We start from the raw sequence: 16,355 nt of genomic DNA, 5'->3' as shown, positions 1-16,355 counted from the left end.
CGTGTGACAGAAATGTAACGCCTCTTACCATATTTGGAACATCAGATTCCTCTTCAATTGTACTGACAGGTACGCCCATCTTACTTGCGTATACATTTGGGCAGTCTTAGTCAAATCATACCACGAACTGATGTAGATTTGTGGAGGTGTAGTTACACGGGGCGTTTCAGGCAGGTCTGGGTGAGCATTCGCTTTTAGATAGAATGCATCTTTTGTTCCGACACTTTCATTTTTGCAACATATAACATTTACATTTATGCATTTGGCAGACGATTTTATCCAAAGCGACTTACATTGCATTATCCTATACATTTTTGTTTCTAATTATGTGCAATCCCTAGCGCCATGCTCTAACCACTGAGCTACAGGAAAGCAAACCAAAGACACAGAAAAACACGTATTCGTGCCATATGACACCTTTAAACACCAAGAATGACGCACAGCGATACAATCCATTGTGCAACAACCATGCCCAACCAGTTCTCTGACTGGTAATCAACAAACACCTTTCAGACCTTTCAGACATTTGAGAATGAAGCAAGTGTCTAGGTCTGAAACCAAATATAGCTGCAGTTTTCCAGTAAATACAGTAGCTTCTGTCTCCACTCAGACTGGTTATGTTATTGGAAACAGCAGAGATGGGGCTCGCAATGCGTATGCACATATACTGACACATCAGACAATGTCCTAAAGCTCATTGTTTACCCGTTCAATCCCCATGTGACCTGAATAATGTTGCATTCACTGCAAATGAAACCTGTCACTCTGCCAATGAAACTCTAAATGAAACTCAAGACTCTTATTACTTGCCAGGCTATATTGCGTATATAAAAATTACAGTGTGGTTGTGTCCCCTAACATCTACTGTATGCTGCAGTCTGGGTCATTTTGACTTTGAATCAACATGAACTTGATTCTATAAGACTTAGACTCTGACCTAAATCAACAAGATCGACATCACCCATGATTTTCATAGACTCATTGAGAATTTGGGACATTAAAACCAAGCTAGTTTTCTCTAATATATTTTGTGCTAGTCCAACCAAGTAAGTAGCAATTTAGCACAGACTAACCTTGCCGAGTTTTTATAAAATTTACACTCACATTTCCACAAATTTACATTCACATTTAGCCTATATTTGTTCCAAACCTTACAACCCCTAAGCAAAGTCGACTACATCAAGTCCTTTAATAATTCAGACCAGAGAAATCTGTGTCAAATGTCAGATATTTACCACCAGATGGCACTAAAAGTACATTTTAACCAAAACGCTATTGGACATCTATGAAGACAATTAGACACAAATAAATGTTAACAGTATGTTTAGATTTTAAAATGGTTAAAATAGTTGATCGTCTTACTTAAAAAAACATAAAAAGATTAATCATTCCTTTGATTTCTGCAAAAGCGATCACTGTAATATTAAAGTACACAATAAAGTTGTTTCATTCTCTCACCTGCGTACGCTACAAAACGCGCGAGCTTTTTAAGCTGCACGTTCGAATCTCCAGTCCAGAGGCGTTGTGGTGGCGACGTCACCATCACACCCGCAGGTTCCGCTAAATGCGAGTGACGTCATAGACAAAACTTTGATACTGTGTGCCCTCCATGTTTAAGGGAAGTTGAGCGCTACTGACAACAGCAACATGTGACGGAGCGGAGCAGAACTCACAGACGATCAATGGAATTTATCTGTAATGTGCGCGAGGACTCGGCGAAACAGAGTCGCGCCCTTTAAAGTTTCTCGGGTGGTTGAAAGAATCGAGTAACACCCAGCTTGAAACAAGCGCTCAATTCTACGGTGGACGAGCGGGCTCCTTTGGGCGAAACAGCGTGTCGGATGAAATACAGAACCGGACTGTTCGTACGTTAGTTCCTTTGGATTATTAGTAGTTTGTTTCGGTCTAAAATGAGGAACTCGCTATATAGATGCTATTAGGACTGTTGAGCCCTTCTCGGACCTCCGTCGCCGGGCGAGAGTCGGGCATTGTCCGTTATATCACAATGATAAAGCGGAAAGTGGGTCGGATGTTTCTGGCGACATGCGTCGGGTCCTTTTTTATTCTTATTTTATACTTTCAAAACATCTCAAGATCAGGTGAGTCAAAAAAAAAATCCTTCAGAATTATACATTTGAGTGTATAGTTTCCACTGATCTCTCTAGCAGAATGTGAACTGTCATGATCTTTTGCTTTTAACGCGTAACCGCATCATAAATTCGTGACGACAAGTTAACGTTAATTGAAAGATACAGTATGAACTTTTGGTGGCTCTTCCCGCGTCTAAACATCCCAATTAACTATGGACAGTGTGGACTTTTAAGGGGAGATTGAGTTGAACTCTTGTTGAATTAGTTTAGCTGATTAATTTGCATCATTATCACAGCTGTCAGAACAGAATTAAGAAACAGGTCCTGGTTTGAGTTTTAATACACCAGATGAGAAGCACTTGTCTTTTTTTAACTATGACGACAGGATTAAAACCCCATATGTGGTAATTTCGTGTTTTTTTATTAGTGCCAAGGTAAGGTATTGTCAAGGTAAGTTTAGCAGCACTGTCCAATGTGGACAGGCACGCCAAGTACCCACGGTTCCTCTCCTCTACAGACTCAAAAGGACAGAAGTCTGTCATCAGAGTGCACATGTGGACTTTTGCCTGTTTAGAGCAAGTAAACAACACGAGGCTGTTCAAACCCACTGGGAACAAAGCAGAGAGGGAGGAAAAGTGCCCCTGGAATGTTTGTAAAACCCCCCTGAGAGAATCTGGGGCATACCTAAACCTTTTAAACCCTTCCACGATGCCTGCGGTTGCCTCACCTTGACAGGGGTTTATGTGAGATAAAGGTGAGATTAGAGATGAAGTGAGAATTTGAAGTCAGTCATTAGACTTTTTGACCCAGATTTACATTCATGGCAGGGTTGTGCTGTGATAACTTGTTTATGAAAACCTGTAACATGTGCTAGTTTATGATTAGATAAAATACTTCATGACAGACAGAGAGTCTGGAAAGTGGCAGCTAATCTCTTTATTTTTTCATTTTTTAAACAAAACATAAATAATCTTATTCCTTGCCCAGAAAACACACTGCAGCCAAGTTCAGAGTGTTTTTGTGAAAGTTATATTATACAGCCAAGATTTCGATGCCTTTTTATCCAGTTAAATGCGAAGGACACGTCCTCTGAATATGTGGCCCATTGATTCTTGCCTAGACTTGTCAATGAGGAGTTCAAGAGCTTTACTGTACGTACTGCTCAAAATTGGTTCAGGATATGACCCAGAAAGTCAAGCAGCCAGGGGCGAATAGCTTAACAGCGTCACGTGATCTTTCCTTCGTCTCTCTTGATCAGGTGTTTATAAATATTTTAACACACACATTGAATCGCTCTAAAATGATTATAAAAGGACCTTGCCAAGTCCAGGTTTTAAGATGACTCATATGGGTGCTGTGTGCATTAAGCTTTTGAAATCTTTCTTGACTCATTTCTCAGCGTAAGCAAGAGCGTTTGCGCTGACGTACACCCGGATCTTCAGCGGTCACAGGGTCACAGATGTCTGATGTATACTTGCACATCAAGTAGACATGCAGGAAGTTCAGATATATACAATGCGAGTCAAAAATGTGTACGCCTCCAGTATACTGTTCTAACTTTTTACAGTTTACACATCAAAACTATGAAAAAACACAAATTGCTTAATATTTGAGCATCTTCAAAGTAGCCACCCTGTTTTACAGTTTTGAACTTTGATATACCCATTTGAACACATTTATGTATTTAGTTGTTTAATTAAAATGTTCGTCCTTTAAAGAAATTCATATTTGACTAAAACTTTCAAACATTTAAAAATAAGCTTTTTGGGAAAATAAGGTTTTCAAGAGCAAGAGACGTTTTAGTGAAGTGTGAGCTTTTGACTGGTAGTGGGGTGTTGCATACTCGCGGCTTTAATAAATAATTGCTTCAAAATTACTCTTCTTCACAAAAGCCGCTTTGTATCCATCCGTATTTGCGCATGCAGCATTTATTCAGGTGTTTGTAATCAAATACGCCATAGGAGAGATGTTTAGATCTTGTTTTCCCCCTTCCTTTCTGCTGATATGCCTCCTTTTACCCAAAGTCAAAACTTTAAAGGTGAGAAACAGCCAATAAACTTGTAGCGGTATGTCCATGAGAACCATATGAGGCTTCTTGTCTTTTTCTTAGGGGTCGGTGAGTCAGACCAGAGATCATATTAGTAACAGGACCGTTGTGAAAGCGCCTTAACCAGTTCCAGTAAACTGAAGAATACTGGTCCTCAGATACATTAGTCACGTCCTTTGACTGAACTGTGGTCAGTTTAGTTCTTGTCGAAATGGGTTTGTCTTGCTCGACTGCAACAGATTGTGGGTTTGATTGTAGAAGCCCAGATACGATGTATACCTGTGCTGTAAGTCAGTTTAGATTAAAGCAATGTCTCTGTCTTCTTAAAATGATTTTTATTGGCATTTAATTCTCCCAGCATCGTTTCAGACAGCTTCCGAAAACTGTCACATTTTCGTTCTCTTTTAATGTGTCTGTTGAATGTGCACGGAGTGTCATTGCTTATCAAAGCACCATCAGTTTCTGCTCCTTGTGTTTGCAGACGCAGGACTGCTGACTGCGCCACACGTCACACTTCTCTGCTTGTTTAGTTTGACATCTCACCAGCCAGGCGTAGTTTTACTGAGCTCTCTCACAGTTTGCTCTGATAAAACTGCCTATTCAAGGGTAATCGTAAAACTATGGAAGGCTTTCTTCATCTCGATTGTCACATAATTTACAGCTACTTTTATGTGAGCTGAAGCTCAACCGTCTGTTCATATGAACTCTCTATGCATCTGGGCCATTCCAACGTTATGCATGTGACATTTTTAGTCAAAACTTGATATATACATTCTCAAAGAATGTATTATATTAGTAATATATTCAATGATCTTTTTATATTTTACTAAACTCCTGATTTGATAGAGTCCAGACATCAGGGAAATATTAGTTTTCTGTTTTAAAAGAGGGTAAAATGAATGCGTTATGGATGTGACAACAAAGGATGCTTGTTTCGGAGAGACGGCATACTTTGTAGGATTTGTGTGAATTAAAATGTGCAAACCAGAAGCAATAATACCCAACAAATGGAGAAGGGATGGCTCTTTATAGAACATAAAATATTTACTATATTTTCATGTGCTCGTTTTCGAGAATTATGGACCATTATGGATGTGACAATTTGCAGACTATGCTTTAAAATCTTAAGAGACTTCACATGGGTATTTAAACCACCAAATATTGACATCTGGCCTATCAGTATGGCGAAAACTTGTGGTAAAAACTTAGAAGGGTTAGTTCTCCCAAAAATAAAAAAATAATTTATTTGTTCTGCTAAACACAAAGGAAGATATTTGGAAGAATGTCAGTAACCAAACAGATCTCATCCCCCATTGACTCCCATAGTATTTATTTTCCCTACTATGGCAGTAAATGAGGGATGGGATCTGACAGAATTTTCATTTTTCGGTGAACTATCCCTTCAAGTTTGACTTTTGCATGGAATTGCCCACCTGGCTTGACTTGTAGGAGATATTGTGTTAGACATAATGTTGACCAATTAAAATATCTTAAATGCACAAGTTTTTTTTGTTTAAAGTCAATGCCACAATGCAAAATGTAAAGGTAAGAAATCGTCACACTTTCATGTATACATACTTGGTTGTGTGCATTAGTTCTGTAAACTACAAGCGAAAAGCACGTCTGTAAAACATGTGCTCATCGTTATGTAGTCATGCAAACCTCAAGCGCTCGTACACGGACCAGTCGGAAAACTTTATTAGGACCGTTGCACCAGAGACCCTGAAGCAAAGCCTTCTGTGATCCTTAAAGGTTTAGTCACATTACACAGTGCCAGAAGTCCGAAATGGAACTATGTGGAATTCCTGCATTAGTGCAGTCAAAATTTTCCCTTTTTGGTAAACCTAAATAATTTACATGTCTTCTACCCATTTACACTCTAGTTGTAGTCAAATGAGGTGATTGATACTACAGGTTTCCATTAACCTTGTTGATTTTGAGTGGAACCACCCAAGTTGACTTCATACTGAAACAGATTTGTTGGGAGCAAGTAAAGGTTAGGCTAATGTCTGTTTGACGTTAGATACTATGTGGCAAACATACAAATGATCAGTCAGTCCTTTCAGCCGGTTCTTGCACAAATACGCAAACGTCTTGCCGTCTTGAAGCACTTTGTGATTGGGCCCTACAGGCAAATGAGTTTGCTTGTGGCGTCATCAGCATTGCTAGTGTTTTGTCCAACCATTACACTACCCATAAAGTTGCATAACTCCGAGAGCTGCTGCGTACAGGGCCAAGTTTCCCAGCTGACCTGTTTTATATTTTACGAGGAACTGTACACAAGATGGTTTGATTTATGGTGCTGGTGAAATGTTTAGGTATTTTGGGAAGGTTCTCTCCAACTCTATCTTCTTTTTGGACACCCCAGACTCAACTTTAAGTTGTAATTTAAGCAAACAGAGATTTCGCTTTATTGGTTTCGATATGTTTTTTTTCACTCCTTAGGACTTGGAAAGGAAAAAGGACCACGTCCATTTAATAAATACTGTCCAAAATACAAATTCTAATGTTTGGGATTTGGGATAAACAATCATGACTGTTAGTCAGGGATCGAGTGGCTACCTGAGGAGAAAGTGAGAGTCAGTCTTTCTACACCTTCTCATATCATATGCAACTCGCACTACAATTCCACATTTCTCTCTCTTTCTTCTTAAAATTTCATCTATAGTTATGGGAGTAAGCTCATGCTATGAATGGAGGACTGTATAGTACCACACGCTGTGCCACTCTGAGTGGATGTTACTCTATCCAAATTTCTGATTAAGCACATTCCTCATTCTGTAACGGATTTTGCTTTATGGCATATAAGACGTTCTACTTTTCCAAAAGTCTTGAGACAAATGAGCGCTTTAAAGAACCAATTTCCTTAAAACACTTAAGAGAAAATTAAATACTTGGGCTAGTAAGACCTTCGCCAGGAGACAAAAATGTCAAATAAATTTAAAACGTAATACTGACATATTCCTGTAAACATAGACAGGCATTGATTTCTGGAGTTCCACCAGGTTCAAAAGTGTTTACCGGCAAGTGGTCATACAAAATGTAAAAACCTGGAATTTTGGATTAATTGGGTTATTAACACAGAGGTGAAGACTAATTCTTCTACTCATTTTTTACTCTTTTTTTTCTTATTGCAACTTTCAGCTATGTATTATTATGCTATATATGATTTTTGCTAGCCCTTATGCAAAGATGATGTATTTTCCTATTCCTATAGACCACTTTGCAAAATGTGGCACAGAAGCACTTTCGGTTTCATTTTTATTTATTTTATTTTTAAGTCTTGCATATATAATTAAATCTGAAAGATCATAGTTGTTAGGTTTTAGTTCCCCACAAAATATAAATATAGCCTATTGTATGCAACACCATATAGAGAAGGGGACCAACATTCTTTGTCGTGTTGTTTGTTAGGTTATAAACAGACCCTACACATTTTGGTCCATCCAGTTTCTATACCCTATTTGGTTGTAACATAAAGACGTGTCTTCTCTGAAATAAATGAGTTCAAAAGCTTGATGCCTCTCTGTGTCTTGTTTTTGTGCTCCCAGATCTGCAGCAGAATTCTCTGGAAACCTGACGTTTTACAATAGTTTAACATTTTTATTCGGTTACAAGTGTTCTGTTGGTTGTATTTTGTTCAAATGTTTGTGTAGTGTAATATTGAATAATACATAAGGGATTGCGGGTTTTCCTATAAAAAAAATGTAACCCTTGATTAATACATAGGAATGCATTGTTTAATATGTTGCAATATATTGTATTTGCCAGTACATTCCCATAAATTTTTGTTTCGTAAGGGGAGCTTCTTCGGGAAATGTTTAGTCAAGACAGTATGACGGTGTTTATGCAAATTTTATATTAGTTTGGAATTTAACTTCTCTTTAGATCGATCTTTTGTCTTTTTTTCTGCATATAAAGCCTTAGCTTATATTTATTGTTTTTGCTGACGCTGTTTTTATTCACTTTCCATTTTATATATATATTTTTTAATATGAACAAAATTTCTTGAGCATTTAAATACATCGTTTTTTCTGTTGAGTTTCACCAGATGTGATGCATCTGATTACATCATAGCATCCAGGAACTCTCATGCATAAATTTCCATGTGTTGTTTCAAGCATTTCCTGGGAGCTAGTAAATGTCACCGGAGGAATATACTCCCCAAAGCTGTTACTTTATTCGTTTAAACATTATACTGTATCAAAGCCTAATTATATTAAGACTATAGGGTAAGAACACCAGCTGTGAAGACAACTCAATATATCCTTTAATTTCAGGAGTAAAACAAAGTTCAAAAGCCACAGCGTTGAACAAAGACTCTCTCTCCCCACGAGCTCTGTGCAGAATTCTATTAGTACGCGATCAGCTGCGGGACAGCAGGAGGGCTTCCTGCCCCGTTACCTTGCGAACTTTCGATTAAACCCTGCTGATTTGTGTGATGTCCTCGCGAAACCCTCTCAAGCCGGCTGCGAACCCGTGAAGCATTCCAGCAAACAACCTTTGTTGTTGCAGCCGCCGGACTCGGTTGACTTGAGGAAACTCGCTCATAGTGCATACTAACAAGGTTAAAAAATGGGCCTCATTGTTGCCCACCTTCGAAAGCTGTTTAGTGCCCTTCGTCCTCAGAGTAGCTTAGTATTGTTTAGAGGAAATCGTTTAGTTGTTTCTGATGTACTGCGTCATTAAATAACCTCAGTTTTTCTCAGTTATTCTGGTAATGTGCCTGAAATAAACAGATAAAGTCAAAAGAGGAAGTAACTGTCATTCAAGATGTTCTGCGGTAAGACGGCTCGTAACGGTCTCTTCCGCACGGTTTAGGACTGACTCTTAAAATGATTCTCATCTGCAGATTATTAGTAGGAAAGTCTTGTGAAAATACGTAAATTTGCGATGACAGATTTGTTATGCCTGCATATCAGATTGTGGGGTTTCATAGTACTGCACTTGTTTTTATAATGTTACGTTTTTATTAAGTGGGAACTCATGGTTTCACGGTTTTTGAAAAGATAATAAAGACACTTGAATCAGTCAAATCTTCCAAGGATATTTGAAGTGGGCGTGTATTTTTTTGTTAAAATACTTAAAATATTACCAGTATTACTGTTACGTCTTCATATCTAAGTTTAAAATGTCAAGGCAACTGAAAATAAGCAATTTCTAAGTTAGTTTATATAATAAATAGCTTATTTTCCCTGAAAAAATTTAAATAAATATTACTTAAGGGGTTTGTTTGAGTGGTCGTGTCAGCATTTGATTTAACCAATCAGATGAGTTTAGCGTTGTGAGCTAAACCAATAGGAGATTCAGATTAATTTTAAGTCAGTTTGGTGTTGCTAGTGTTTGCAGAAATTACATACTCCACTAGACTTCACTATAGGGAGGCTCAGAGATGATGTATTTTTGTATGGAAAACCCAGACGCGAGTTAGCATTTTAGGACTTCCGGTTCCATCGCTCCAAAGTCTATGGGTTTTTTGAATGGGTTTTTGGTAAATCGCCCGAAATAAGGTCTGTGGTAAACAAAACCTCTAAATATTTTCACTCTATGACATAAAACACACCCGCTTGAGATTTTTTTAAAGCCTTAATGTGTCTTAAAAACCGCGGTTGCTAACAAGTTAGCTAAAAGTGATACTTCCTTTGACGTTAGATGTCATCGCGCATATAAGGCTCACAAATAATGCAACATGGGCACAGATCTCTTAAAACGTAGATGCGGATTCATTCATGAAGTAATCACTTACCAGGGAACACATTTTAAATAGGGGCTTGGTGGTGGTGACGTTGATATCAAGCGACCTTAAGTGTAGTCTGTTTATAGCATCGTGTTAGCTTTTTACTTCTGCCGATTGTATTTTGGCTTCAAAAGAAACAAATGTGGTGTTGATTTGTAAAGATTATCTTGATAGACAAAACGTGTAATCATCATAAACCTTTGTTAATCATAGAGCTTATTTTTTGCGATCTTCCAAAAGTCTATGGGATAATGCAAAGGTACTGCATTACAGCTGTTATGGCAGTACAGTAAAACAGATTCTGTGTTGTATTCTGTGTGTTCTTTCATTTAATAGCCATAAAAAACTATTCATAAAAAAGAATTTGTGTAATGCTGTTTAAAACGGTTTTGAATAGAGCATGAAACTGCAGAGGCTTGTCAACTACCTCTACGTATTATGCAGAATTATCTGTCATATATATACTGTATGTATACACAATGGCTATATATAAAGACTGTGGAAGTGCTCAGCCCTGCTCAAGTAACACATTTCAGTCTGTATATGTACTCAAACCCCTCCCCGTTTCCTTTTTTCCACTATATCATCTGTTTTCCTCATATGGTTCCTTATATGATCCATTGCACCTACTTATCTTAGTTTTACCAGATCGTCTGTGCTTTAACACACTTGTTCACTTTCAGCATACCGATTTCCGAGATTGTGCCCTCGCGCTCTCTCGAGCAGTTAAAGGATCCCTTTGACATAGCTGGCACATGTGCAAAACCAATCACTTACGTTTGCCGGCGAGGGCCCCAGCGCAGTGAGGAGGGGTGTATGTGTGTGCATCGGGTGGGAAGGGGAGTAAAGGGGGAGATTTACTTGGACTAAAGAGAACACAGTGGTCCTATAGAGAATGTAAATGCAGGGAGGAATGGCTGATCAGGCAGAGAAAGCTGTGTGGTTAGAATTAACAGGTCTTTTTATAGCTTGATATTGTAATAATTAAGGATACATTAATATAAGAAAACGATTTACAGTTTCTGATCAAAATGCAAGTAGTGTTGCCCATTTTAACTCAACGGCACGATGCTAGGATGAGTTGGGTGGTTGCTAGGGCGTTGCTAAGGTGTTACAAGATTTTTGAGTGGCGTTAAGTAGCATTGTTTTCTAGGTGGTTGCCAGGTTGTTGCTGACAGTGCTAAATTAAGACTTATAATAATACATTTTATTTGTAACACACTTTATATATAATAATAGTTCACTTTATATATAACAAAAATGCCAAAGTGCTACAAGCAAAAAAATACACACACACACATACAGTATATATATATATATAATATATATATAAATTCACCATCGCTGTTCAATCATGTTTTGTAAATTGATTTACTGGAATATTACAATAAATGTTATATATTGATAATATATTTAAAAGAACATTTTATATACTGTATGTCTATAGGTTTTACTGTAAAAACTCTTACTGTTTTAATTTGTTTGTTTGCTATTTCTCATCCTTTCTTTTCGTGGTGTGTTTGCAGCTTCCGAACAGGTTTCGGGTCAAACCAGTTTCCCAGTTAAATCAGGAAGAAGTCCTCTACAAACACTACAGGAAAATGATCAGGTATGTATTTAGATGGCTTCGAGCAACTGTTCAGTCAATAAAAAAGGCAAAATACTTTGAAGGCTATTTTGGTGGTTGTCAAAATAGGGACAGTGTGCTTTCCGGACAGATTTGTAACGGCAGGGGATGTTGAATTACTAAAATAACAACCTCACACATTCCTGCCGCGACTCACTTCACACAACTCATATATACATCATCATTTCATAAAGACAAAAATTATACTTAATTCTTGATTACAAATTTGCCAGCGGATTTTCCGTACTGCACTAACTTAAATTAGCATGTGTAATGTACACAAAAAAGTCTGTTCTGAAAAAAATGAGAGAACTAAGGAAACGTTTCGTGTTCCTTTAAAGGTCTCTGTAACAAAAAGCCTTCCCAATTCAAATTCTGTTGTATTCTTTTCTATATCAAAGCCATCTGTGAATCGTCTCTTGAGCAAAATGTTTCCCACCCATAACTGCTTTGTGTTTTATGGGCTTTCTGAAAACAGAGCAACTGTCTTGTCACACAGATACATTTTGTCTGCACGCGCTGCAATATTTGGTTCCCATAAATGAAGTTACAAAAAACTCGCATTTGGTTTCAGCCACCAGATTCTGGTGAAAAGACCTCTGTGTTGACCAATAAAATAAAGACTTGTTTTTCTGGACGAGAAGTCTTGTTTATGCCGTTTTGGTGTTTGTTCCATTGCATAATGCACTGAACTGTTATTCGTCGCAAAACATGTTTTTCCACCTCCTCAGTGTTCCTTTTTAGTTTGCCTAATTCAAGAAACGATTAATTCACTGATTGATTAATTGTAGATTTTTTTGTATTTGTAAGTTTTCATATTTTAATCTGCATTGCTTTAAAGGGATCGTTCACCCAAAAATGAATTCTTTCATCATTTACTCACCCTCTTGTTGTTCCAAACCTGTATGAGTCTATCTCTTCTGCAGAACTCAAAAGAAGATATTTTGAAGAATGTTGGTAAACAACATTTCTATTGTATGAACACAAAACCACTGAGACATTTTGAAAGAAAGAGTCATATACAGGTAGGGCTGCACGATAATTTATCGCGATACCACTAAATCCTATTGAAATCAAGCTGGCTGCGATATGCAATGTGTCGATATTTTTTTTAATGCGTAGCTTGTCCGTGATGTCCGCTGATCTAAAAGCAGTGCGAGTTTGAGTCGCTTATAATGTGCATTTGAAAAAGCAACACCCGTCAAACATGATCATTATAAATATACTTTATTATCATAAAAATACCTGATGAGGCTTGAGTAACAGTGATAAAACGATGTCCATAGGCATTTCCTAGATTCTAGAAGGTGTTATGGTCTTCTTCTGCAGTGCGTATTTGGAGTTTCCGCACGAGAGCGCCCTCTGGCTTTCGGATGCAGCAGGATTTTCCCGTACTTCACTCAAAAGCTGTGCATAAATCACATGATATTTATCGTCGGTTTATCGCGACAGCCCTATATGCAGCTTATGAACAACATGAGGGTGAATTTTATTTTGGGTGAAGTATCTATTAAAATAGCAAGCTGTTTATTTTAAAAGTGTCAAGTTTATAAGTCAACTATCAAATCTATCAAAAAAATTATCAAATTCTTAATCTTGTACTTCTGTCTTTCAGCTGGATCATTCTGCGGTTCAGGCCACTTTACAGGGCCGACGGGAACTCTTGGAGGAAACCTGTCGAACCCACACTCATAAAAGACGCGTGCTCAGCCCAGAGGATCTCCGTCACCTCATAGTGGATGATAAACACAAGTTACTGTACTGCTATGTCCCTAAAGTGGCGTGCACGAACTGGAAACGTGTGATGATGGTGCTAACAGGCGACGGCCGCTACCATGAGCCACTTGCCATTCCAGCCAACGAGGCTCACGTAGCGGGCAACCTGCGTTCGCTCTCGGAGTATTCCACATCCGAGATCAACAAGCGCCTTCGCACGTACCTAAAGTTCATCTTTGTGCGTGAGCCTTTCGAAAGACTCGTCTCCGCCTATCGCAACAAGTTCACTCGTAGCTACAACACGGCATTTCATAAACGCTACGGAACCAAAATCATCCAGAGGCATCGTGTGGACCCCCAGTCCGAGGCTCTGGAAAAAGGCAACGACGTCTCCTTTGAGGAGTTTGTGTATTATTTAGTAGACCCTCAAACACAGAGAGAGGAACCATTTAATGAACATTGGGAACGGGTTCACTCGCTTTGCCACCCTTGTCTTATTCATTACGACGTGGTAGGCAAATACGAGACACTTCCGGACGATTCGCGTTACGTGTTGAAGGTAGCAGGTGCGGACGGAGAGGCCAAATTCCCGACTAGCTCCAAAAGCACCAGGACCACAGGAGACATGGCCGCCAAGTTCTTCGACAACATCAGTCCATTTTACCAGAAGAAACTCTTTAACCTTTACCGAATGGACTTCTTACTTTTTAACTACTCTCTGCCGGCATACTTGAAGTTGAGTTGAGGTTTTGCACAACATGTTTTTACTGGTGCCCAAACCGACTTTGTTTGCACATGAACGTGTCTTGCAAGTGTACGTTGGGGTTTATATATCACTCTGGAGTGAGCCACCTTAACAGAACCTGTAGATGAAGAACCTTGGCGTCACCCTGACTACCTTAAGGCAAATTTCAGTGCTGTGAATACATAACTGCTGGCATGGGTGTTGAATCCCATGGGAGTTCACAAAATACTGTCTGTAATTTCTTTGGCTTTGTTATAGCTGATGACTGATTTCCAAGTATGTGCCTTTGTCCTTAATGTTGATAAGTGAAGCGGGATTCTTCATCAACGGACAAATGCCATGAATGTTTCACCTCCTTCAATCTTAATCACCCAAATGATATTTATGGTATTGTTTACATAGCGTATTTATTGTAGCTTTCGCTCTTGAACTGGAACCAGCAAAGCCTTGACTTTAATCTTGAATCAATTCCTATCGCGGCTGATGTCAAAGCTTCCCATCTAGCATTCTGTGGATATGATTTCACACCATAACACCACACAGTTCACCTGGAACATATTATCCAAATTGTCCAAATCTAAAGCTAAATAAGTGTTAACGGTTTTTTTTCCAAACTGGGTTAAGATAGCAGTGTCAAGATAATGAAATAAAGGGATGAATTTAGACTCGTTTTAGTCGTGAACTAGCCTGGGCTTTCCACATTGGCCGGTTTAACTCTTCTGGAATGAAACATTCTCACAGAGTCACCCCTTTATTTAGCATGCGTCGGGCTGGGTAAACAGTGCATAGCTGTGGTTGGGGAAAGGTAGACCCTCATCACTGCTCCTCTTGTTGAGTTATGGATGCAGGGTGATGTGCACTGCAAACTACCCACTGGGCATTGCAGGTCAAACATCAGTAGGGTCTTGGAAAGAATCACTCGTCTTATTAATCTTTAATAAGAGTTGAAGTGCAATAAAGGTTTGTATGAGGGTACCAGCTTCAGGTTTGTGAATAATACTTTGTGAAAAGCGTAGCTGTAATGCTATCCATCCTTTAAAACTCTGAAATGTTGAAAGAGACCTTATGTTCAAGTGCACTATAGCAGTGGTTCCTAACCCTGTTCCTGGAGGCACCCCAATGGATAATGGATGTTTTTCTTATCAAACACAACATATTTAACTCCTTGTTAGTAGGTCATTAGAAGAGTACTCCAAGACCTTATTAGCAGATAAGACAGACATTCACAATGTTGTTTTTGGGGGAACCTCCAAGAACAGGGTTTGGAAACTCTTTGCTATAGTACGGTTGAGTCCTGCTTTAATTTGAGCGTTTGCATAAAAACAGTCTGACTGAATGAAATGTTCTTGTTGTGTGTTAACACTTGGTTAATTAAAGGTGACGTATAAATTCTGTCATTGCCAGCACCAAACAAAATTGTAAAAATAAGTTTCTAGACATGTTTCAAGCGGTATCACTCCAAACTCGTGTTGTTGGTTGGACCAATGTTGCTATGTCTGTGCAGTTTTATTTGTCGGCAAAGGAATGAAACATTTAATTGCAATAGTTACTTTTCAGTTAATGGAAAGGGTGACTAATTTTTACAGCTGAAATCTGATGAGAAAGAGATAAGAATATCTGGCTAATATCCGGCTGACAGATAGACAGGAATTGCCTTGGGTTAGATCCGTAGTCTGGTGCACAGCGGGTACCTTGTGTGCAACATTGCATAACCTTTCAGAATGTTCTGTTGGAAAAGTTTCTAGCGTACCAGTTAGTCACAATATGCGTTGATGTCTTCCATTTCAAATACAGCCACGGGGATTCATTCATCCATGCATCTAAATATCTGTTTTTGAAAAAGTTTCAATGGGCAACCTGGAGAAAAATATACTTCCAGATTAGAAGGGTACAAGACTCTGTCTTAGCAAAAAGTTATTTGATTCTTATTTGAAATGTATGAATGTATTCTAGCAGGTTGAGTCATATGAAATAAATGTGAGCTTTTACAAGGTAAACTGTTGTTTGTGTGGTAACAAACCGTACTTGCCCCCTGTGATGTAACTAACAGTTTGCACCTGTTTTGAAAGCTTGTGGTAATGTGCTGCATAACTGTGAATGCTAATGTGCACTAGTCAGCATGGAATCTTGCATTAAGAGGTGAAGAAACCTGTTTTCAGTTGGATTTCAACAAACAGTGACCATCATGAGGTTTTGATGCATCCATTTCAAATGTCACGAAACAAATTGTCTGGTACGAGCTCAAGTGAAACACATTTCTGGAGTTGTTTTTGTGTTACTGTATTAGGGGCCACAACATAAACTGTAGAGGAAGTTATGTGAATAACTTTGATTCAGCTATTACAATGTCTTGAATAAAACTGCCACATTTTCATTGTTGTTGTCCTAAATTC

General features: G+C 38.5%; 1 protein-coding gene across 1 annotated transcript; it reads left to right on the top strand.

Annotated features, from left to right (window-relative positions):
* The first annotated feature begins 1,602 nt into the window (after positions 1 to 1,602).
* si:ch211-236h17.3 (carbohydrate sulfotransferase 11) lies at positions 1,603 to 16,349 on the top strand. The gene is made up of 3 exons (XM_057363425.1): positions 1,603 to 2,099; positions 11,401 to 11,483; positions 13,117 to 16,349. The coding sequence occupies exons 1-3, from the start codon at positions 1,931 to 1,933 to the stop codon at positions 13,960 to 13,962; spliced, it is 1,098 nt and encodes a 365-aa protein (XP_057219408.1). The 5' UTR covers positions 1,603 to 1,930; the 3' UTR covers positions 13,963 to 16,349.
* Positions 16,350 to 16,355: the final 6 nt, after the last annotated feature.

The sequence above is a fragment of the Triplophysa rosa genome, linkage group LG21, assembly GCF_024868665.1.
Source record: "Triplophysa rosa linkage group LG21, Trosa_1v2, whole genome shotgun sequence".
Lineage (NCBI taxonomy): Eukaryota > Metazoa > Chordata > Actinopteri > Cypriniformes > Nemacheilidae > Triplophysa > Triplophysa rosa.
The sequence above is the reverse complement of the archived record's forward strand: the minus strand, read 5'-3'. Positions and strand labels throughout refer to the sequence as shown.

What these genes read in the sequence shown, in the direction of transcription:
- si:ch211-236h17.3 (XM_057363425.1), top strand. Translation starts at nt 1,931, where the DNA reads ATGCTATTAGGACTGTTGAGCCCTTCTCGGACCTCCGTCGCCGGGCGA. An exon ending in TCAAAACATCTCAAGATCAG is followed by an intron (nt 2,100 to 11,400) that starts GTGAGTCAAAAA and finishes GTGTGTTTGCAG; the next exon opens with CTTCCGAACAGGTTTCGGGT. An exon ending in CACTACAGGAAAATGATCAG is followed by an intron (nt 11,484 to 13,116) that starts GTATGTATTTAG and finishes TCTGTCTTTCAG; the next exon opens with CTGGATCATTCTGCGGTTCA.